Source organism: Diuraphis noxia, unplaced genomic scaffold, assembly GCF_037042655.1.
Source record: "Diuraphis noxia isolate RWA-SAM2 unplaced genomic scaffold, SU_Dnox_SAM2 contig0003, whole genome shotgun sequence".
Classification (NCBI taxonomy): domain Eukaryota; kingdom Metazoa; phylum Arthropoda; class Insecta; order Hemiptera; family Aphididae; genus Diuraphis; species Diuraphis noxia.
The window spans coordinates 54,208,490-54,232,236 of record NW_028301713.1 but is presented as its reverse complement, the minus strand read 5'-3'; the positions used below and the strand labels follow the sequence as shown (position 1 = coordinate 54,232,236).

The following is a 23,747-nucleotide window of genomic DNA, read 5'->3' as shown; positions in this document are numbered from 1 at the left end:
AGGTACAAAAAATGAAAACAAAAACACTAATTAAAATAGCTATAAATTGATTATATTAAAACAAACGAAATCAACATTAATAAATAAAAGTAAAAGTGAATAGACGTGCCAACACTGCCAAACGTGGTGTTCCGAACAAAAAGGAGGTGACGCATGACAACCTGACAACGACGTTCGTGTTGAGAGAACAATAAAAAAAGGGCGCGGCGGCCAGTGTCCAGTGAGAGTCTCGTCGGTCGGCAACGATCGCCCGATCGCGTCCTGAAGGTAGTAAACAAAACTAAATAGGAGGGGGGAGCGCATCTTGCTCGGCTGACGCTGATACCGCGGTTATGGTTATTGCTGTGAGTCGCCACTAAATCGCGGTTTGAAAATATCATAGAGTGAAATGTGATTATAGATTACCTAATGAGTAAATAATAAGTTCGGATCACTCATTATTAAGAATTTTGAGTTGGTAGCAATGCAAGCCGAACGAGAAGTCGAGAACGAAATTGAACGAATGAATCAATGAACGACTTTTTATTATTTCACGATCCGGATTGTTTCGTTCACAAGTTTGACCCGTAACCCGTTCAATTTGATCCGTTCGTTCGCGATCGACACATCACACATGTCTAGATTCATTCATTTTTGGAAAAAAGTATAAGTAAAAACGTAAGTATTTTTAAGTTTATAATATATTTTATAGTTATTATTTGAAATATTGAAATATGTGTGCCTCTGTGCTGTTAGCACTTGAGTTGTGATGGGTGTATCGTGTATGCTAAAACAAATGCATGCGACGAGCAGTTACTTCAAATAATGTTTAAAGAATACATTTAAACGAGAAATTAATAAAAATCCCAAGATGATGACAACACCAATTATTGACATCATGCTGTTCTTGTTTCCCTAATTTTAATGAAAGACAAGTTGAATGTATAATTTAACAATAGGCACTGAATAGATGAATTATTAAAATTGGACTCTGAGTTAATAATGAGTTTTTATTTTTTTTCTTCTCAAATAAATTTAATTTCAGGTTCAGATATTAATATATATTTATATATATATATATAATATTCTTAGACCGACTATTATATAGTTATTTCTAATTGAAAAATGTGAATATTTTAAAATGTTAAGTATTTAAAAACAATTCATATGAAGTATAAAATTGCTCTACTCTTAACTAAAATTTTTAGCGTGTTAGTCATAATGTAGTCATATTTTGTTTTTAATTTTGTTATTTATTTATTTAATTTATTGTGGTGTAAACATTTTAAAAATTATTATCTCATCACAACAATCATTATTATTTATAATTACTATGTATTTTATGTTAATTAAATATTATGTGATAAATAGATTTGTTAATTTTTAATAAAATGTCACATTATTATGTAAGGTACATATTTTGTGATTTAATGTTAAATTAAAGTAGTTTTTAAGTTAAAATTGTAACTGTTGTTGATAGGTATTGTAAAATATAAATTATCATAGAGATAGAATTATTAATAATACAATATTTATACAACTTAATGTTTTTCATGTGAATTAGTCTAAATGTTCAGCAATTGTGTATTAATTTAATTTTATCAAAATCTTGTCTGATTCACATAAAAAAATGCTGTGAACCTTGTGATAGGACTAAAAATGTTACTAATTATTATTTATGGTCTATATTGATAATTTAACAGCTAAATTTTAAGAAATATAATATTTATTCTGATTTGTGACACATGCCAATTTTTGTATACAGGATTAGTTGGGAATATATTATAATACAATAATGGCAGTCCGAGCACAGTTTGAAAACAACAACGAAATAGGGGTATTCAGCAAGCTGACAAATTCCTATTGTTTGGTTGGAATTGGTGCTTCGGAAACATTTTACAGTGTATTTGAATCAGAATTATCTGATATCATACCTGTTATCCATGCATCTGTTGCTGGATGTCGCATTGTTGGTCGTATGACAGTTGGCAACAAAAATGGGTTACTATTACCTAATTCTACTACTGACACTGAATTGCAACATATACGCAATTCGTTGCCCGACAATGTCAAGGTACAGCGTGTGGAAGAACGTTTATCTGCGCTTGGAAATGTAATGGTGTGCAATGATTATGTAGCACTAGTTCATCCTGATTTGGATAAGGATACAGAAGAGATACTTTCAGATACTTTAAATGTTGAAGTATACAGACAAACTGTGGCATCCAATTGTTTAGTAGGTTCATACTGCGCTATATCTAATCAAGGAGGATTAGTACATCCTAAAACTACAGTGGAAGACCTTGATGAATTGTCTGGTCTGATTCAAGTTCCCCTTGTCGCTGGAACAGTAAACCGTGGCTCAGACGTTGTAGGAGCTGGTATGGTTGTGAATGATTGGTGTGCTGTTTGTGGTACAGATACTACATCAACAGAAATTTCTGTTATCGATAGTATATTTAAATTAGATCCAGATGGTGTACACAAAATGAAAAAACTTAAAGGTCCACTTATTGATAGTATTAAAGCTTCATAATCATTAATAATTATAAAACACTCTTTATGTTAATACTATTTATATTGTCAATGTACTTTAATAATAATAATAATAAAAAAAAATGTTGTTTCCTTTGTTTAAAATTTCTTAAATAAACATACAAAATATTAAACAGCATATTGTAATTAGTTATTATTTGTTAATATACATTAAGTATTTTTCACCCAGTGATCTATATCCATTTTTATTTTAGAACTATTATGGACATTGATATCCGCGATTTGATAGACGAAGAAGATGAGGATAATCAAGAAGAAATGACTGCTCAGAAGGTATTACAAAATGTTGAACGGGCTTGGCTAAATGAAAAATTTAGTCCAGAAATACTGCCTCACCAGACAGACTATGTTGATTGTTTGTTAGAACAAATCAAAGGTATGGAAGGAAACCTTGCCAAATTATCAAAAACTGATCCAAAAGTAGACCTGCACAAACTTGAATTAGAACGTATTAAATTTGTTATAACTAGTTACTTGCGAACTAGGTTGAAGAAGATAGAAAGTTTTTGTGTGAGTGTGCTTGAAGAAGAAGCCACTCGCTCAGAAGAAGATGCTTATTTATCACCTGCAGAGTTGAAATTTGCTAAAGAATTTGCTTTGAATGCCGACAATCATTTCGACACTATACTCCGGCATATGCCCCATCTATACAACAACTTGGATAGAAATAAAAAAATTATCGAACCCAATTTAAATAGTTTTGTTTTTTTAAAATGTAACAAGCATATAGACAGTGTTATTATCAAAAATACATTGGAAGGCCAGGAAGAAGAAATAGTACTGGAAGATGGTTCTCAGCATTTGATGCCTTATAGTTCGATTGCCGAATTCGTTAAAAGGGGTATTGTTCAATTGATTTAAAATATGTAATTATAAATCAACATTTGTTCTTCATCCTATTCAATATTAATAAATTATGGAATATAATCAATTCAAAAATTCATTGAGTATGTCACTTATAATATATTTGGTACATTACAATAATATTTGTTTGAAATAAACATATCATTAGTATAATCTCTTTATTCATTCCAATATATATATAGTTGAATATGATTATTTCTATCAGCAAGTGATTTTTATGTCTAATAAAAACATTTACTCAAAGCTTTTACTATATTGTTTTTTTTTTTTTTTTTTTTATTATTATTATGAATGATAACTAGAAAAAAATACAAAAATTATAGAAATGCAGTGTTGTATATTACTTCTACTTTTAAAATTCAATAATAGTTAGTATGAAAAACTAATAGAAACTTATCTTATATAAACCTATCAAATATGTTTGCAATTTTTGTTTTAAAATAAATCATACATACTGTGTTCGTGTACACTTAACTAAATTATATATTTCAGATTCTCTTATTGTGATTGATAGAATACAAAAAATTATTTACTAAAAGCTAAATTTAAAAATAAAGTGAAATTATTTTAATAAAAATTAATTGTTGAAGTGAAAACCAGCACAACATATAAAAAGTATACATTTATAGTTTTAAAGTAATATTTATATAAAGGTGATGAAAATGAATATGAAATAAGCATACAAATTATATTACAACACAAAGAAATGTCAAATGTTACTTAATAAACACAAAAATATTGTAAAAAAATAGTACACATATTCTTTCAAATTTTAATTCATATGAAAAATGTTCACAAAACTTATGGTTACCCAAGAAAATGCAATTATCATGTCTAAACTAAAAAAAAAAAACTTGCATGCTGTATAAAGATAATTTACTTTTTCTTTTTTTTTGGAACTGGTGATTTAGGATCTCCAACATCAGATTTATCAACCTTGTCAGCTTTTTTTTTTACTGGAGCTGGGGATGGTGCTGGCTTCAAATTCTTTTTAAGTAATTTTTTTTGTTCTCTTTCTTTTTCTTCTAATTCTTGATTTTCTCTCTCTATTAATGTAATTAAAGTGTTGCATCGTCTTTGCAATTCATTAGCAGTGCGACTTTTTATAAACCAATCAAATCTAAATTGAGGAGCACATCTAAAATAGATAAAAAAAATTATTAATAGACTTAATAATAAACTCACTTCTAAACTCTTTAAAATGTAACTAAACAGCTAAATGAATTATTTAGAATGTACAATAATGTTTCCAAATGTAAATAGTAATTTCTAATATTATCTTTCTATAATGACAACATCACTAGCATTTTCTATATTCCTAACCTGACCTTACCTTATAGCAGCTCTTAATTCTTCATACACATTTTCCTTATCAAATCCCAGTTTGTGAAGCATGCAAACTAAAAATCTATCTTCTTCTTCAGTATAATTTTTTCCCTTGTTTGCTCCATACGAAATGCGCAATTGATGAAATGGAGCCCTATACCTAGTCATCTATTGGAACATAACATATTGAGAAAAGGTATAACACAAAACTTTAGAAAGAATTACTAAAAATACAATACTTTAGCGTCCAAAGCTCTTTTAATGCTAGCTCGGCGTTGTATTTTAGATTCTCCCCTTTCGATTTGTCCCATAATTCTATCAATGTCTTGGAACTCATTACATCTTTCCCAAAATACAGCACTGTATTCTCTAACTTCTTCAGCGGTTTTACCTTAAATTAAAATATATAAACATTTTTTTTATTTAGATACTGGATCGACTTATTGAGAAACCAGAATCATTAGTCTAATAGACCATCTAGCTTATATATACCTTCTACTTCTTTTGATATATTATCAATATCATCTCTGCCATATTTTTCATTAGCTTTAATAAATTGATTAAAATCACGTTTATTCCAATTTGTAAATCCCTAAAAACCAGAAAAAATTAATTAAAGTTATACTATCGTAAAAACCAGATTATTTACTTTTGTTAATAAAACTTCTTTTTCTGCTTGTTCTTCTTCAGTAAGTGGTTGAGCTTCATCAATTTTTTTTTGTTCTTCTTTCTGTATTTTAGCTGCATCAGCACCTAATTCTGGATTTTTTGGTACCTGTTACAATCAAACATTTTTTAATAAATTTAACTGAAATTGTTTATGTTTAAAAATCGATGTATATCCTGTGATTAGTTTTGGTTCATAATTAAGCTAGTCTAATGTTTTACATATTGCTAACTAACATTGCTAACTAAAATAAAATAGACACAATGATTGTTATGAGGTCAATGCTTAAGATATTTGCATCATCTGGTTCTCGCTAATATAGTTATAATTGTTATAAATCTTAACTTACTTTGTATCCAACAGTTTGTCTATAATAATAAATTTCTTGATCAAGTAAATCAAATAAACGCGTAGGGAAAAACTGGAAATCTTGAACCAATGGTTGTTTTGGCGGTCTAGGTGCCTACAAAAATGTTAAAATATACATGTTAAAGTTAATAATAAAAGTAAATACGAACATACATATTATAAATAATGTACATTCATATGAAATCAACTTAAATACAATATATAATATTATTTTATTTTTTATTACTTTAGGCTGTTTGGGCTCAGATGTTCTGAGTGCTTCACGAAAATAGGCATCAACAGCGTAATTAGCTTTACGTTCACGTTTTGGTGGTTCTATCCAATTTCCGATACCAGTTAACTTTTGTTTTTCCCTGTAAATAATAAGTCAAATTAAATCTAGCACTTGAATCATGAAATTATCATTATACTATATACTATATAACATACCTATAGTCTTCTCCTTCAAATGTATACAAGGATGATTCTGTTTGAGCATCTAATGTGAAGTTTCTCAAAGATGACTCTCCTAAAGACTCTAACTTTTGTTTCATTTCTTCTGTCTAAATAACATAAATTACTATTTTAAACTGATGAAACAACACAATTAAACCCCTAACACAACTTTAAAATTCTGAAAAATTTCATGCTAACAAATTTAGTCATCACATCAAAGAATTCTAATAATAAAATAATGGTTTATACTTCAATTATTATATCTACCTTTTCTTCGCCTTTCCGTAAAATTGTATCAATATCTTCATCTGTAATTTCAGAATCTTTAGATTGGAAAACATGATTTGCACCATGTCTGATCATATTTAACATTTCATCTTTATTCAGAGTATTTTTTTGATTATCTATCAAGCGACCTTGTTGAATAACTAATTTATCCAACCTTAATTTAACTTCAGCTCTTTCAACAATTTTTTCTTCAACAGTATTTTCAGTAATAAGACGAAATACTCTCACTTGTTTTTTTTGTCCAATTCTATGAGCTCGGTCCTGTTAAAAAACATAATTAATTATTTGTTTAGTTGTAAAAGTATTAAATATACAAACCATCGCTTGCAAATCCATTTGAGGATTCCAATCAGAGTCATATATAATAACAACATCTGCAGTAGCTAAATTAATACCTAAGCCACCAGCTCGCGTAGAAAGTATAAAAACAAACTTTTTACTATTCGGTTCGTTGTATTCATTAATTTGACGTTGGCGATCTTCATGAGGTGTTTGACCATCCAAACGACAATACTATAAATAATTTTCAACAATAAATTTATTTGCATAAAAACTTTAATTTGTAGTAGAATTTTAAGAAATACGAACAAATGTCTTTAAACTGCTAAATATAGCTTCTAATTTGGTGAATATTTAATATTTTTGATATACAGTAGGGTCTCGATAATCCGAATGAGGTTGAGGAAAGGGGTCATTTAGATTACTTATGGCTTAAAAAAAACATCAATTTAATTGTAATTTAAAATATGAAATTGTAATTTTATTTTTATTAATCGTGTAAAAACTTGTATTTTCAAAAGACAATGAATATATAAAAATATTTACATAGTTATGAACTTTCACATTTAAAATATTGATTAATTTTTTTTTGTTAATGGGTTCCTATTATGGATTGATATGCCTGTCCCAAATAATTGAAAAATTTTATTACTAGAAAATATTTTTTTATAAATATAATAATATATATGTACATAGTATGGCGATAAGATAATTCTTAAGCTCGTTTAGATTACTGCGTCTTTCGGATTAGCCTGTGTTCGGATTATTGAGACCCTACTGTACATCAATAATTTGAACGTTAAGGTTTATATCAAATTGACCACTTTATACAGAAAATTAGAATTTATACATACATTATATCCTTTCCAATGCATGTAATCTTCCAAAATATCCATCATACGTGTCATTTGACTAAACACTAATACACGAGAATCCTGTTCTTTTAAAGCCTTCAATAACTTATCAAAAACAACCATTTTTCCACAGTTAAAAACCTAAAACATCACATTGTTAAATCATTAATAGTTTTTATTTTTTATTTTAAGAAATATAATATTGCATACAATATGTTCATCAGTAGTATAAGGAGGACCTGGTTCTGCACCATCAAAAAGATATGGATGATTGCTGCATTTTCGCAGCTGCATAAGAATATTTTGAAGTCTCATTTTCTCTACTTTACCAGCACCATTAACTACATCTATATCTTTCATCAACACTTTGGTATACCTTCAATAGACAAATCATTAATTTAAATGTTCATCATATATAATGTATTATACACTTATATATATTTTATATATCTACCATTCTCTTTGTAATTTACTAAGGCCAACGTAGACTTTAACTTCTTTTTTGGGTTTTAGACGTTTTTCCACTTCAGATTTTAATCTTCTTAAAAGAAATGGTCTTAATACCTAAACAACCATAAAAAAACGTTTAAACGAATTATATTTTGTCTAGTTTAAAATAGTTTTAAATATAATATAAACATACAGCATGAAGTCGCTCAATTAATGCATTATCCCCAAAACAATTGTTTGTATTGAACCATTGATCAAAATCCTATTAAAAAAAAGAGTGAAATCAATGTTTACATAAAATATTTTCAATCAATAACTTACATCGGATGAATTGAAAACATCTGGAAGTAAAAAGTTCAACAGGGCCCACAATTCGTGTAAATTATTTTGCAATGGTGTACCAGTTAACAATAATCGATTTGTGGTTTCAAACTCCCTAATTATTTCGGAAAGTTTACTTTTTTCATTTTTTATTCTATGAGCTTCATCAATCACTAAATATTTCCATTGAATTTTACGTAATACAGCTCTTTCACGAATTATCATTTCATAAGATGTAATGCAAACATCCCAATCTCCGGGGATAAACGTCTCACGTATAAATTTGACCTAAAATATATTTTAAGATGTACATACCAACAATACAGTTTATACAGGGCTATAATTACATACCATAAAATATATAATATCAATATTATTATAGAATTATTTCAGACAGTCAGGAATAATCAAGCTATTCAATACAATTCAGAAGGAAAATATTTGGACAAGGACATAAATTAGGGCTGGCGGTATTTTCGGTATTTAAAAAATCTCGGTATCCGGTATTTTCGATATTTCAGAATACCGGTATACCGTGATTTGGTAATTACCGTTGTTACCGAAAATACCGTGCCACGATAATACCGAGGTGCAGTAATTACCAAAAATACCGTACCTAACCACTTAGCTCTTAGGACTAGGTAATTACCGAAAATTCAATACCTACCTACATTTATTTTTCATTTTTTTTATGTAATCTGATAATTATAATGGCATAATGCCATAATACGTATTGTCTTATTATAATGAAAAAAATCATAGACAGCTAGATAGCCGACTATAATTTGTCATTGAAGCCATGTCCCCATCCCGTCCACTCCAGACCTAACCTATAAACTAATAGACATCGTTTAGAGACAGACGGGATTATTGAGAGAGAAAAGAAACAAAGTAGTAGGTCGCAACTCAGTATTTTCGGTAATTACCAGAGTACGGTATTTTCGGTAATAACAACATCTCAGTATTTTCGGTAATAACCGTAGTTACTGGTAATAAACAAATACCGGATACCGGTATCAGAATTTCGAATACCGCCAGCCCTTACATAAATACTTGAATGTTTGTGCTGACCATTAAATTTATCCATTAGTACCCAATACGAATAGTTGATATAAACTTACCCGTGTGTCTCTATCTCCAATCATGCAAACTGTTCGAATTGTGGGACACCATTTTTTAAATTCATTAACCCAATTTTGCAATGTTGATTTAGGAACAATAACCATGTGCGGTCCAGGTATATTTCTATAATGCTTCATATATCTGCAAATATATATAGTGGCATAGTATATGTATATATAAATATAAATTATAATATTTATAGTTAAAAATACAAACTGAAATGTAATTACTTACCCTAAAAGTGAAATTGTTTGTAAAGTTTTACCAAGACCCATTTCATCAGCCAAAATACCATTAATTCCATTTTCATACAATGATATCATCCAATTTAAACCACGTATTTGGTAATCACGTAATTCACCATTCTGTATATAATATGGAGATTCATCAAACTGTGTGATAAATTTATCTGCTGCCAATGACTCTTTTAATAGCTCTTCATCTTCTTCTTGTTCAGTTTGGCGATGACGAAGACTATAACATAAGACCATAAAACATGTTATTAATATGATGTTTAAATATTTTCATCATAACATAATAAGATCAGAATTATTATATTAGATTTATATGATTAAAGTACAAAATAGTTAGATCTTGAAAAATTTTTAAAAGCTGAAGGCACCTATCTAAAAATATTTTTCTAACAGCTACCTACAAGGAATAACTATTAATTATTATAAATATACAAACAAATATCATAGAACATATTTTTATAATTATCAGCTAAATTTAACCTACCTACATTTTAATTAGGCGATAAAAATATTTATAATGTGACAACTGATTACATTATTTAACTTTTTCCCCACTATCAATAATTATTTTAGTGAATAGTTAGCCACCTTTAAAAATAAATATTTAAAATAATTAAAAGTAGTATAACTATATTTATTGAAAAATTGTAATTTTTTTAAAAACATTTGCAAAATAAAATTTTTTATTACATTCATGAAAAAATATATTAAAAACAATTACTCGGCAGAATCTCCAGTTTCAGCTTTAGGCTTACGAGGTCTACCCTTAGCTTTTTTTGGTGTGTTTCCAGTAGCATTAGCAGTGCTTGATCCATCTTTTTTTTGATTAGCAGTCATAAAATGAGCAAAGATTTCTGTTTGTTTAAGAAGGTAATCAAACCTCTTTCCTCGGTCAGTTTCCTACGGAAAGATTAAAATGTTGTCAACATAAATTGTAATTTATTTATTTATTTCTAAAAAAATATTATTACAACTTTGACGGGAAAAACTTTTCCTTCTTTTTCTTTGGATGGAGTTGCTTCATCCTCAGATCCAGATTTATTCTAAAAAAATAAATTTTAAGTATTTTACATTTAATGTACAAAGTGATTAGCGATTGCAATTTCTAGCATTTGATCCAACATGAAGTTAGTTTTTGAGCGAAGCAGAGTATCTAGTTTCTATTGAGTTTGCATTGATGCAATTTTTATAAGTAAAATACCAATATTAAAGAAATATGAAATATTCATCAAGTCAATTATACATTTTCTCATTTGTTTCTATAAGAGGCACTGGTACACACAAATGAGTTATCCAAGTCTTACAAATGTATAAAATTCTAATTAGATGTTCTACTTCTTAAATATCTATCATAAATCACTAACACAATTGGTTAGAATGATACACAAGTCCATATAATGGGTGTACATTAAAATATACAATTATATAGAGTATAGTTAGAGCGAGATATCAGCTGTACCAAATTTAAACAATATTGTTTAATTGAATCATTATGTTTTTATGTTTGGGTATAAATGTGTAAATAAATGTCAATAGTATATACATACACACAAGATACATTGAACTTATTTTATCCTAACTGATTCTATAAGTTATTGAGTTTTAAATTTTCTGATGAAACGTCAGTAATGTAAAATTTTCAAACTTGTTGTAGTATTGGTAGTTAACACAAATTAAAAAAAAAAGGTTTTAATTTTTCTTCACAACAACTTGCTTAAACCTTTTACTTAGAACTTGTTAAAACAGATTTCAACTTTAATTCAAATTTGTATACTACAGCTACATTTCAATTTAAAATATATATATATATATATATAGGAAATATCAAAAAGATATTATCATCAATATTTTTGTTTTAAAGTCTGTTAATAGGTCAATTTACTCCAATAATAAAATAATAAAACTACATACCTAGGAGTTGGGTTCATTCTACACATGAAACAAAATATAGATAAAATAGATTCCTATGAAACAAAAATTCATTACAAAATAAACCTACATCATGGGATCAGTTATAGGTACATATAAAATAAAATAATATATTTTAATACTAACAGTATTTTCCGTTTTTGAGTTATTCAAATTGTCTTTTTTGCCAGGCGATTTTGTGTTTTTACCAGGCTCGTAGGCATCATCATCAATCTCCATGTCAGTGTCACTGATGTCACTGTCCATTTCAATTAGTGGGTACACACTTGGTTACCGGTGTAATACTACCGTCACACTACACACCAATTGACCATTAGAATTACGATCGTTTGAACTTTTTAAAAGTTCGTATACGGTATTACTTACCCTATTCGGTAATATATTTGCAACTAATATTTCTTTTTTATTAAAAACAAGCAATATAGATTATTAACAGCAAAACAACCACCAATAACTAACAACAAACAACCGGTTTTATTAAATACTAGTAGACACTAGACAGTCTTACACCATAGAATTAAACCGCGAAAATGGAAACGAGACAAAAAAAGGAAAAGTAGTCACTGCTATGGCGCTATACACTAACGGCAAACTCGGCAAAGTATTGTAACTATTGTGAGTATTTACTATTTAATCGGAAAGTAGTAACAGGCTTGGCACGAGTATGTCGTTAACTACCGTAACCGACAATCGTAATACCGTAGAGGCGCTGACAGTGTAGTTGTTGACTGTTGTAGTTTGTAGAATCTACTATATTGTGGACATATTATTGTAATTTGTAGTGTGTAGATCGTATACGTCCTGCTGCGCTAAGCTGCAGCCGGGAGCAGTCTGTCCTTCTATGTCAATCAACGTTCCGCTGCAGTGCTACCAACCTCCATCACTATGTGGTAGCAGTTTAGTTCATTAATGGTTGAAGTTGGGTTCAGATTAGATTAAATCAATTTAATATACTAGGTAATATTTATTACCTTTATTATTTATATATTTAATATATATAATTAATTGTATTTAATTAATTTATATATATTATATTATTCTGTGGTTATATTTTTAATGTTATCTTCAATGTTATTTTATATATTTTGATTACCACTGATTTTTACTGTTTTCAACAGATAATAATTTATGCAGGCCGCACTGACTTAAATTTATAATCAAGTGTAAAACCGAAACACGTGTGTTTGGAATGTTTTCATCGTATTCCAATATAAAATTTTAAAAATCGTCGACGCGAAGAAACAGGTTTAACTTTATAGTTAACATTCAAAAGAACCCCTTAGGAATCTACTCGTCTTTTAATATGGCTCCTAAACGTGTCATGAAGAAAAAACAAATAAAAAACAAGAAACCTATTCCAAAAGCTTCAAATGTGGTTTCTAAAAAAGTTGAAGAGATGAGTGATAGTAACGATGACTCCGATGATGGATCGTTAGATGCAATTGAATTTAACAGTGAGTAGATTTTTTGTAATATTGCATCGTCTTAAATAATTGTTATGGCCTCTTTTATCTTAGGTGAATCTGATCATGATGCAAGTTTAAGTGAAGGTGATGATGGTGATGCTTATGATACTGATGATTTGGACGAAGATTTAGAAAAACTGAAAACCTCTGACCCAGAATTCTATAAATATTTAAAGGAATGTGATAAAAAACTAGCCAGTTTGCCTGAACAAGATGGTAATGAAAGTTATAATGATGATGATGATTATGATGAAGATGATATTGAAGGAATAAAATCAGAAAAATTACATAAACCACCTACTAATTTAGAAGTTAGTTAATAAAATTAAAATTAAAATGATAAATTAGCATTAAACCAATATTAAATTGGAAGTGTAATATTATGTTGTACTTATGTATCAACCATATTGAATTATTTAGATTGGTAGCGATGAAAGTGATTTTGATGAAGGTCCAAGTAATAGTGGAGGAGATTTGACTGTTATTACATTGTCAATGATAGAGACTTGGAGGCAAAAACTTCAAAATTCGTAAGTTCAATTTATGTTTAAAAAAACTTATTTGTTAAAATGGTAATACTGCCTTTGTAAGTCACTGAGAACGATATTGAGAAAAATGTGTTTTGTATGAATAATATAGTATGATTTATGGGGTTTTAGTTATTTGATTATTGCTTATATTATTCTTTTAAAGTAATGATTCAGACATACGTCATATTCATTTATAGTAACTGAATTTTACAGTTATTTATTTGCTTTTACCTCATTTTTATATTTTTTGGGACTTACAGTGTTTTTGCTTACAACGGCAAAATAGGTATGTAAAAAAAACTCAAATTAAATTATAATTATAGAAAACAAAAACTCAAATACATAACTACAGCATCTAAGGCAATGACAGCAGCACTTCAACGTATAACAGCTAATGAAATTAATAAACCTACATGTTATAAAGTTGAAGGAAGCTCAGGTAGTTATACATATTTAATTTAAATTAAGAAATTTATTTTAAATGTTTTATGTCTTTCAGTATTTAATGCAGTTCTTCAAATGTGTATGTTTGATTTGCAACCTGCCCTTTTGAAATTTTTAAAACTTCCTTCTGGTACATCATCAAAAAACATGATTTCTAAATCAAAGCATTGGAATAAAGTGAAAATGACTCTACGTTCATATTTAACGGATCTAACTAGAGTAATTACTATTTTTGTATTTATTGTTTTAATAATTCGAAAATTTAATATAATATCTTCTTTGATATCTATATATTTTATACTTAACATATAACTAATCTTAATTTTATGATAAAATGTAATTAATTCCAAAAGCTTCCTAATTACTAAGAATTAAACTAAATTTTTTTCAGCTATTGACCACTGTTTCTAGTGAAGACATCACCTGTGTACTATTAAAACATTACCACCAAATGATACCTTTTTTATCATGCCTTCCAACAATTGTAAAACCGGTATTGAAAAGATTCGTAGCACTATGGAGTGCTAATGCAAGTGAAACTGTTAAAGTTGTATCTTTCTTGTGTATTTTGAAGTTAGCCAATAGTGACCTATCATCTTATCTAGAAATGATTCTGAAGGTAATCAAATTATTTATCGGTAAATATTTATGTATTAAATAATATTGTTTTTAGGCTATGTATGTGGGATATATTTCTAATAGCAAATTCGTTACTCCAAATGCCTTACCTGGGATTAACTTCATGAGGCAATCATTGTCTGAAATGTTTACTATAAGTGAATCAATATCTTATAATCATGCATTTTTATATATTAGACAATTAGCTATTCATCTTCGATCAGCTGTAACTTTAAAAAAAAAGGTAATGGGATATATTTATTCATTATATTTAATATATTATTATATTTTTTATTTTTAAGGAAAATATTCAATCAGTGTACAATTGGCAGTATATATATTCACTTAAATTATGGACAGATGTTTTGTGTGCTACATTAAATAAAAAACAATTGCAAACTTTGGTTTATCCTCTAGTTCAAGTATGCCCGTTGAATTTAAATAAAAATATTAGATATTATACAAAAAATAAATATATTTTTCAGATAATCATTGGGTGTGCTAAACTTATACCAACAGTACAATATCTTCCATTGAGATTTCATTGTATTTCAATGTTAACTAAGCTAAGTAGAGAAACTGGTAAATTTATACCTATTCTACCACATATTTTAGAGGTATTTATAAATTAAATTATACACATTTTTTTTTTTTTTGTACTTACATTGAAAAAACTTTATTTTTAGGTACTTACTATAGTAGATTTTAACAAAAAACATTCAAAAACATCAATGAGACCAATGGACTTTACTTGTATATTACGTCTATCAAAATCACAATTACAAGAAAATGTATTTAAAGACGCAGTTATTGAAAATGTACATAGTGCTTTTATGGAATATATTGTAATTGAAGCTCATACAATAAGTTTTCCTGATTTAGTAGTACCATTTATCATCAGAGTATGTTATATTTGTTTTTTTTTAATGTATGGTTTAGTTTAAAAGGATGTGTTACTTGCATGTTTTGTTTCCCTCTTACTGGTGATTATTATAGCAAAAACCGTTTAGCTAGGATAGAACTACTCAGTCTGTATTCTTAGTAGAAACACTAAAAGTTAACACTATATAGAAGATAATATTCTCTGTGTCGTACCATTTTCATTTGTTTAATTTTTTTTTAAATTGGATATTCTCAAGTTTTTCAAACTTCAATAACTTTTAATATATTGGTTTTATTGAAAAAATTAAAACCCTGCTACACAGTTAAAATTCTTCTTTTTCATGGTGAAAATTTCTTTTCTTTGTTATAACTGGGTCTGTGGACTTCTCGGTTCTTTCCCATGCGAAACAGTTTTTGATATGTCACGCACTTGTAAGATAGAGACTACATATGCAAGTATCACACCTTCTCAAGACTAAATTATAGTAATAATATCACTATTATATTTTTCAGATGAAAGAGTTTCTTAAAAATTGTAAAAATATTAATTATACTCGAAAATTACGGACGTTGTTGGACAAAGTGAAAGAAACATCAACCATTTTAAGTGAAAAACGAGGTAAAAGTGGTCTTTTACTTCATGATTTAAAAGGTATTGAGGCATGGGAATCTGATATTAAGTTAGCAGGTACTCCTATGTCCCAATATTATGATAGTTGGTTCAAAATAAATCAGCAACAAGTAGCTAGAAAAATAACAAATAACATTTCCGTAAGTTAATTAATTATAAAATGATACAAAATTATTTGTGACTTATGATAATTTTGAATTTAATAGCTTGGAGAATTCAATATTCCTACCTTAAAGAAACATAAGCCAAAAGAAAATGATGGTGCACCAGCTGAACTATTCCCCTCTGATGATGAAGAATATGAACCTAAATTTGGGTAAATCATTCTTAGTAGATAAATTCAGTATTACCCTGGCCCTTTAAGAAATTTAAATAAGATAAAATTGTAACTGTAGAAAACATTCTTGATTATTATAGTTTTATAATAACAATTAATTAATGAATTTTGAATAAGGTAATTTATCTATAATAAACACCAACATTATTATTAGTTAATTCATTTTATAAGATTTAGTACTTTCAAAAATGTTTTTGTAACATATTCTTCTTAATTATTCTGCAGTTATTCTATACCTTCCTGTAGAGAATCTATACAAAAATTTCCATTTAGATTCTAAAATATTTTATGTTTTTATCTGAATCTAGGTCTTCAGAGGATGAAAAAGGTGATGATGATGACGATGATATAGAAGATGAGGATGAAGACAATGACAATAATTAAACAATAAATTGATATACATTACTGTGTAAGTAAATGGTGTAATCATTACACCATTTACTTTTTATTGTCTTTAAAGTTTAATATCTAGTAATTTTATTGCTGTTCTTGATTATTCGTGGTATAAATAAAAACATATTTTAATAAGTGTATTCTTTTCTAAAAATTATTAGTTTAATAATACTATGATTATAATATTGATCTATCTAACTGACTCTAGATATATTTTTGCCATTTTGTATTTATAGCTATGAAATATTTAAATTAATATAAACTAATTATATTTAATTACTACAAAATAACTGAAATAATTCATCGTTAAAAAATCTAATTTTGTATGTGCATTGCGCCATTTACGCCAGCCGAGCCTAACCAAAACTTTCAACAATTTCGAAAAATCTTTTATGCCACCATTTAGCATGCAATTAGCATGAATTCGTACAATCTTCAACTGAATTTTTAAATTCCAAATTTGAAGCTGTTTTACTAAACAAATAAAATTTAATTTTACTTTCCGGTAAAAAAATTTTATTTGATAAGAGTAGACAAACTCATAAAGAATCTTGTTTGGAATTTAAAAAGATAACTTTTTATGAATTTTTAACTCGAAATAAATTGCAACTTTTCATATTTTTTTTTACGTATTTTGTCAAAATTGGAACTTTTAAATTAAATTTGTATGAGCATTTGAATTGCAACATTGGATATTCACTCAATTTCTCTTTTTATTCTCTCTGATATTCTTATTTTGTTGTTATTCAAAAACCAATAATAGTAGAAACTTGAAATTTACACCATACAATTATTTTATTAATATCATTCCTATACTTGATAAGATGTTGAAAATATTTTAATAATTTTTAAGTTATTTATAAATATTTGAAATTTTCCGTTTTTATAATTTTTATTCTATACATGTCAATAGAATTTTATACGCCAGTCAAAAAACTTGAAATATTTATACAAGGTTTCCCATAAGTTGATATGATTGCAGTTGAAAAATATTAAAAAATACATAGTTTTTTTTAACCATTTAAAGTTCAAATTTCAACAAAATTTATTTAATTAAAAATGTACAAATTCTTCAGTTGTTAAAATTTTTTTTTTCTCAGGTAAGAGTGACGTGCGAATTCATGCTAATAGCGTGCTAAATGGTGGCATAAAATTTTTTTTTGAAATTGTTGAATGTTTTGGTTAGGCTCGGCTGGCGTAACGTTTCACCAGCCACGCCCAAAGTATTCATAATTTTCCAACTAATATAATACCGCGTGAATTCTAAATTTAATCGTGCAAATTCATGCCAATCGTGTGCTAAATTTTGACATAAAAATTGTTTATTGGGTGCGGCTAGCGACATGCACGTTAATTTTTCCTATATTTGAACCAATGAAGTATGAGGAAGTATGTTATTTTAGGTTTTTGTAAGCTTATTTTTATAAATTTAAGTACATTTTCGTAATTTCATTGGGTAGGTAAAGAAATTATAATTTTATTAACATTGGAATGTTTTTAGGATAATACTTTTTGGATTACAACAAAATAAAATTGTAAGTATGAAAAATCGCTATTATATTTATAAATTGTCAACATCTTAATTTTATGTAAATATGTTAGTCATAGGTATTTAAGATACTTGAAACTTTAACATTATATTATTATATTTTATAATTTTATATAAAGAATGTCGTATTCAAATATTCATGAATATTCATAATTAATTCATAAAAGTTTTTATATAAAGCGGACTAGAAACGAATAGATTGTCATCAAAGCAACAAATATACAACTGTACAAGAGTGGCACCGGGAGTTTACGACGCCGTCTGTATAAAACATAAACTAAGATGTAAAATATGACACTACATGACTACATTATAAATTAAACAACCGATTTTGATAATAACATTTGGTAGTTTGGTACCCTGTCTGCAGTCTTGTAAAGTACAGTGAGTAAAAATATTGAAAATATTATAATGTAGGCATATACACTGAAGACTGCAGTATGTGATCTCCAGATGATGGTAGATTGTTTATTTAGGGAGTATAATTTTGGTTATTTAAGTTTAGATTGTTTACACAAAAATTAACTATAATTAAATTTGAAGAAAACAAATAAGGAGGGTATTGGAACCCGCATGCAAATGCATTTCAAGAAGCAAAAAAAAAATATAAAAAAATTCTGTAAGAATACACATTGAAAAATATTTTATTTGATTGTTATTTTTATTTATTTATGTATGATAAACGGGTAATAACCCTTTTGTGTGAACAGTATCAGGTTTACATTTTTAAGTATTTTACAGTAAGAACAAAAATAAAAAGTAAGACGAAAATAATGAAAATACAGTTCAAAATAATAATAATTGGACAGTGGTAAATGAATAATAGTAATGCAATACAGCAACCTAACCTAACCTAACGATAATTAATTTACAATTAAATTTTTAAAATAAAAACAACTAAATATACATTTCTATTAAAAACAAGACGTGACATAAAGAAAAAATCTACATGTTCAGTAATAAGATTTGCTAGTTTTAATGCTCTAGGGAAGAAAGAAGTGGAGCTATAATTATTTTTGTAAAATGATACATGAAATAGGTTTAATAAATTTCTTAAACGATGATTTGTTAAATTAAACTCTATCATAGAGAGCAATTCTGGGGAAAAAATATGACCATTCAACAAATCATAAATAAACATAATATCTGCAACTTTTTTCTTACCACCTCTAAAGATATAAAGCCTAATTCAGTTTTTCGCATATTACACAATTACAATGTCAAAAACCTTTATAGTTAGTAGGAAAAGATCATTGCAAAGGTGACGACTAGTGATTAATTATTCATAATATAATAATTTTTATTAACTAATAAAAATTAAAATTAAAGAAAAACGGAAATTTGTTCGCAGAATCAATTATTGAAAATATAAAATTTTGATATTGCAGTGTAACTCTAAAACAAATTACCGTATACACATACAATTTCACTGAATTTTAATACTGGCATTTTCTATACACGATAAAATTTTTAAAATATTTCACATCTTCTGAAGTTATTTAAAGACATTTGAAATTTTCGAACTTTTTAGTTTTATTCTCTTTATTAATGACAATAAAATGTTATTCGAACAAAATCATTTACATTATTTACAATAATATTAGTTAATTTTTTTTTTTATTGAAACTTTGTGGTTTTACAATTTATTATAATCAGTTAATTGAAGAATAATATTATTTAGAAAGCACCAGGTTATCAAAGTGTAATATGTATATTGTATGTATAAACAAATTATTGAACTTAGTTAAGTTAATGAAAAAAAATGAGAAGGGGCACGCACCCCTACGTAGGCGCCGTAGGCAAATGCTTTTAAGAAGCAAAAAAAAATCATAAGAATAAATTATACAATAGGAATTTAGAACAATAAAGACTGCAGTCTATAATTCCCAAATTCTTAAAAACAATAATTTAGTTATAATAATTATTAGTCGTTCATCGATCATCGTTCCGTATTATTATCATTTTATTATTTATAGGAATATTTTCTTCGTTTACCCACTGGTTATTACTTGGGCCTGGATTAATATGCTCTAAAAACTTCAGAAATATGCACTATAAAATATGCATTTTTGATCTTATTTTGTAGGAATATACCTATATATACTTGTTAATTGTTATTTGTTAACATTGGTCAATGTCCTATAGGTATATATTATATTATTCGATAAGGAAGGGGAACTGATTATGTGATTAATGTTATTATGATATTTACTAATTTACTATTAAGTTCAGTCAAGTCTCAACGGACGTACTGTTGGGCGAGTCACGTTGTTTCCTTTACCATGAGTATTAATTAAATAAATTATCAGTATATTTAGTGTTGTTAACATACTATATAAAACAAACATATCGAATAAAAAAAGTTTTTTATTTTCATTATTTTTATGTGTTAACATAAAATTATATTATATTTATATGATTCATTTTTAAATATAAATAAATTAAATCAATCGAAAATTACGTGCACTCGGATCACGAAAAACATAAGAAATAAACAAACAAAAAAATAATAAGTTAATTAATGTGTGATTCACGAAAACTCACTCAATAACAAATTACTATTTGTCTCGCTCCCGATAGGCCTCAGTGAAAATAAGAAAACGACTTCGTCAAATTAGTTGGAGTAGTTGGACTATAAATATAACTAAATATATGTCAAGTATGTGGTACCACAATAATTACTATCAAAAACATCTTCGAATAATGAAAAATACATGAAAAACTAAGAGGACTAAACATTAGCCAAGTCTTGGTCCAAGAAGTAAACACCATATATTTTTTTAAGGCAACACAAATTCTCCAATTGCTATGAGATTTTAAAACCAACAACAATAACGTCTATAATTATTCATTTGTATGCACTTTTTTATATATATATTTTATTTTATTTTTTCTAGTATAATATTAAATGTTATGCTATAACAGCCACAGATATCGAAGCAGAAATTATTAATGATTTCAAGATCGATAAAAAAAAAATATATATATAACTATAATTACGTTATTTTCATTAATATATTCAAAATAATATATATTATGCACTAAAAACCTTATATAAATATATAATATGCAATAAAAAATTGAAAATACAGGAATATAGAGTGCATTAAAAAAAATGCCTAAATATGTAAAAATATGCAAAATAAAACTTTCTATTTTGGATCTATTGACTATAATTAAAATTTAAGTTTACCTAGCTATTTTTTGGACTGTTTAGAAAAAACGTACAATTGCATATAAATTCGGGCCCTATGATATTTATTATTGTATTGTGTATAATATCTTCAGTATGTGGCAGCACTGCCTGAAATTGATAACGTGATTCCTTGTTTATCATATAATATTTTGGAATATTTTGATTTTTAAATATAAAATATTATAAGTAGGTACAGCCGTACAGGTACCTATTTACAATTTCCCATTTCCTATTAATCAATATATTTTACAATTGATTATCGAGGTATCGAGTTTATGTGAAGCTTTAATTATTATTTGAAAATTGCAATAAGTTTTAATAACTTATATCGTTATAGTGTTGATTGTTGACATTAGACATGAAACATTTAAAATTCATTTCGAGGACTGTGTTGGTGCGGAATGAAAATGTGGACGAAGCCTGTCGTGTTCTGAACCGAATTATGGGTTCTGAAGGTTTCTTGGATCAGTACAGAAGAACAATGTTTTATGAAAAACCAACTCAAATGAGAAGGAGAATTAATTACGAGAAATGTAAGGCCATATACGATGAAGATATGAAACGCAAGATTAATTTTGTTCTACGCAAAAACCGACCAGAGCCTTTTCCTGGTTGTTATTAGTTAAGTTTAGTATAAATTATTTTTTCACATGTCTTAACATTGTTAGAACCTTATTAAATACTTTTATAATCATAATATCTTGTAAATTTGGAATTAAATAAAGGTAGATATTTTTATTGATTTAGAAGTTCTTTTATTATCACTATGAATTATGATAGGTGTTAATTTAAAGTATATATAGGTGTATGCAATCAACTGCCTACTTATAGGTAAACTATACATAATATTTAATAGCAAAGAATAAATGGCGATATGACTTGCTACAGTTGTACAGCTGCAATATCTATAATTGCCCAGTTATATTAGAAGTAAGGATTTAGATGTAAGTGAGATTTTTTATGATACAGTGGATACTGCATAAAGAGAAAAATGTGATTATTGGTTACTATTTAATGTAATTTATAAATCTAATAACATAAGTTTATAATATTAACATAATAACATTTATTGATTATTATAATTTATAAGAAATTAATATTGGTAATAATTTTTCTAAAGCTTATCCCTATTGTATAATTATAATAATTATTAACAATTAAAGACTTCAACAGTTATTACTTATTACTTAATTGAGTCACAACATTAATTCGTTCAAATGTCCAATATTGAAAAAAATTAAAATATGAAAATTCAATACAATATTTCTCTTAAGTTTTACTACCTAATCAGAAAAAAAAATAGTAATAATAACAATAATATCCACTGGAAAGTTCATATTACATTTTTATTAGTGTTTAATGTTCAAATTTGTACAACATTATAGATATTCACTCAATTTCTCATTGAGCAATTTTCTTGTTTTGTTGTAATTGAAATTCAAAAATGTTTAACAGTAGGTAGTAACTAGATACTAGAAATGTGCACTGTACACTGTATTACATTTATTTTAAAACTTTCTATACTTCATAAAATATTTAAGTCGTTTTGACCTATTTGCAGACATTTTCAACTTTCAATTTTTAAAATAGTACTTGGACATGGTATTTGAATACATTTTTTTAAGTATCAGTATTTAAAATCAAATACTATTTTTAAATACTTTTTTTGTTTTACTACAGAGTATATGAAAATATAAAATATAATATTTTCATATAATCTGTGGTTTTACTTTTTGTACAGCTGTACAGGGACGCCAAATTTAAATAAAATAATACAAATTGTACAACATTTTTATTTATAGATCGTTCATCACTGTTGTTATATTGTAATTTGTAATATTTATGGAGGCATAAACTAAATATTATGTATACATTTATTTAATTGGATGTATACAGTCCGTTGATTTCCTAATAAAATTGGAAATAACTTTAGTCGAATTATGTACGTATAAAATAAAACAACGAATGACGACTATTTATTAGTAATACAGGGTGATTTATGAGGCGT

At 27.1% G+C, this 23,747-nt stretch overlaps 4 protein-coding genes across 8 annotated transcripts; 3 read left to right on the top strand and 1 right to left on the bottom strand.

Moving 5' to 3' along the window:
- Nucleotides 1-449: 449 nt before the first annotated feature.
- On the top strand, nucleotides 450-3,649 carry eIF6 (eukaryotic translation initiation factor 6). 3 transcript variants are annotated; one of them, XM_089224770.1, is made up of 3 exons: nucleotides 450-657; nucleotides 1,745-2,027; nucleotides 2,705-3,649. In XM_089224770.1, exons 2-3 carry the CDS (start codon nucleotides 1,775-1,777, stop codon nucleotides 3,394-3,396), a joined length of 945 nt encoding a protein of 314 aa, XP_089080896.1. In that variant the 5' UTR covers nucleotides 450-657; nucleotides 1,745-1,774; the 3' UTR covers nucleotides 3,397-3,649. The 3 variants fall into 3 exon arrangements, with proteins under 3 accessions (XP_089080896.1, XP_015375771.1, XP_015375770.2); XM_015520285.2 differs by lacking the exon at nucleotides 1,745-2,027 and having other exon boundaries at nucleotides 460-657; nucleotides 2,730-3,649; XM_015520284.2 differs by lacking the exon at nucleotides 2,705-3,649 and having other exon boundaries at nucleotides 473-657; nucleotides 1,745-2,653.
- Nucleotides 3,650-3,716: 67 nt separating this feature from the next.
- Iswi (nucleosome-remodeling ATPase imitation SWI) lies at nucleotides 3,717-12,411 on the bottom strand. Of its 2 annotated transcripts, XM_015520292.2 has the most exons (21): nucleotides 12,060-12,410; nucleotides 11,820-11,988; nucleotides 10,736-10,807; nucleotides 10,486-10,664; nucleotides 9,745-9,984; nucleotides 9,510-9,651; nucleotides 8,389-8,676; nucleotides 8,261-8,329; nucleotides 8,072-8,181; nucleotides 7,828-7,993; nucleotides 7,618-7,758; nucleotides 6,803-6,997; nucleotides 6,464-6,745; nucleotides 6,191-6,303; nucleotides 5,988-6,114; nucleotides 5,742-5,855; nucleotides 5,375-5,500; nucleotides 5,218-5,317; nucleotides 4,965-5,116; nucleotides 4,733-4,893; nucleotides 3,717-4,537 (listed from the first exon to the last, which is right to left on the bottom strand). In XM_015520292.2, exons 2-21 carry the CDS (start codon nucleotides 11,937-11,939, stop codon nucleotides 4,276-4,278), a joined length of 3,159 nt encoding a protein of 1,052 aa, XP_015375778.1. In that variant the 5' UTR covers nucleotides 11,940-11,988; nucleotides 12,060-12,410; the 3' UTR covers nucleotides 3,717-4,275. The 2 variants fall into 2 exon arrangements, with proteins under 2 accessions (XP_015375778.1, XP_089080894.1); XM_089224768.1 differs by having other exon boundaries at nucleotides 11,820-12,411.
- A 365-nt stretch (nucleotides 12,412-12,776) lies between these two features.
- On the top strand, nucleotides 12,777-17,134 carry Noc2 (Nucleolar complex protein 2). Of its 2 annotated transcripts, XM_089224769.1 has the most exons (14): nucleotides 12,777-13,147; nucleotides 13,211-13,470; nucleotides 13,580-13,689; nucleotides 14,013-14,128; nucleotides 14,189-14,352; nucleotides 14,525-14,752; nucleotides 14,807-14,995; nucleotides 15,054-15,173; nucleotides 15,237-15,368; nucleotides 15,438-15,653; nucleotides 16,147-16,404; nucleotides 16,471-16,580; nucleotides 16,910-17,005; nucleotides 17,041-17,134. In XM_089224769.1, the coding sequence occupies exons 1-13, from the start codon at nucleotides 12,997-12,999 to the stop codon at nucleotides 16,983-16,985; spliced, it is 2,130 nt and encodes a 709-aa protein (XP_089080895.1). In that variant the 5' UTR covers nucleotides 12,777-12,996; the 3' UTR covers nucleotides 16,986-17,005; nucleotides 17,041-17,134. The 2 variants fall into 2 exon arrangements, with proteins under 2 accessions (XP_089080895.1, XP_015375772.2); XM_015520286.2 differs by having other exon boundaries at nucleotides 16,910-17,134.
- A 4,768-nt stretch (nucleotides 17,135-21,902) lies between these two features.
- mRpS21 (mitochondrial ribosomal protein S21) lies at nucleotides 21,903-22,481 on the top strand. The gene has a single exon (XM_015520291.2). It carries the CDS (start codon nucleotides 22,098-22,100, stop codon nucleotides 22,359-22,361), a length of 264 nt encoding a protein of 87 aa, XP_015375777.1. The 5' UTR covers nucleotides 21,903-22,097; the 3' UTR covers nucleotides 22,362-22,481.
- The last annotated feature ends 1,266 nt before the right edge of the window (nucleotides 22,482-23,747 follow it).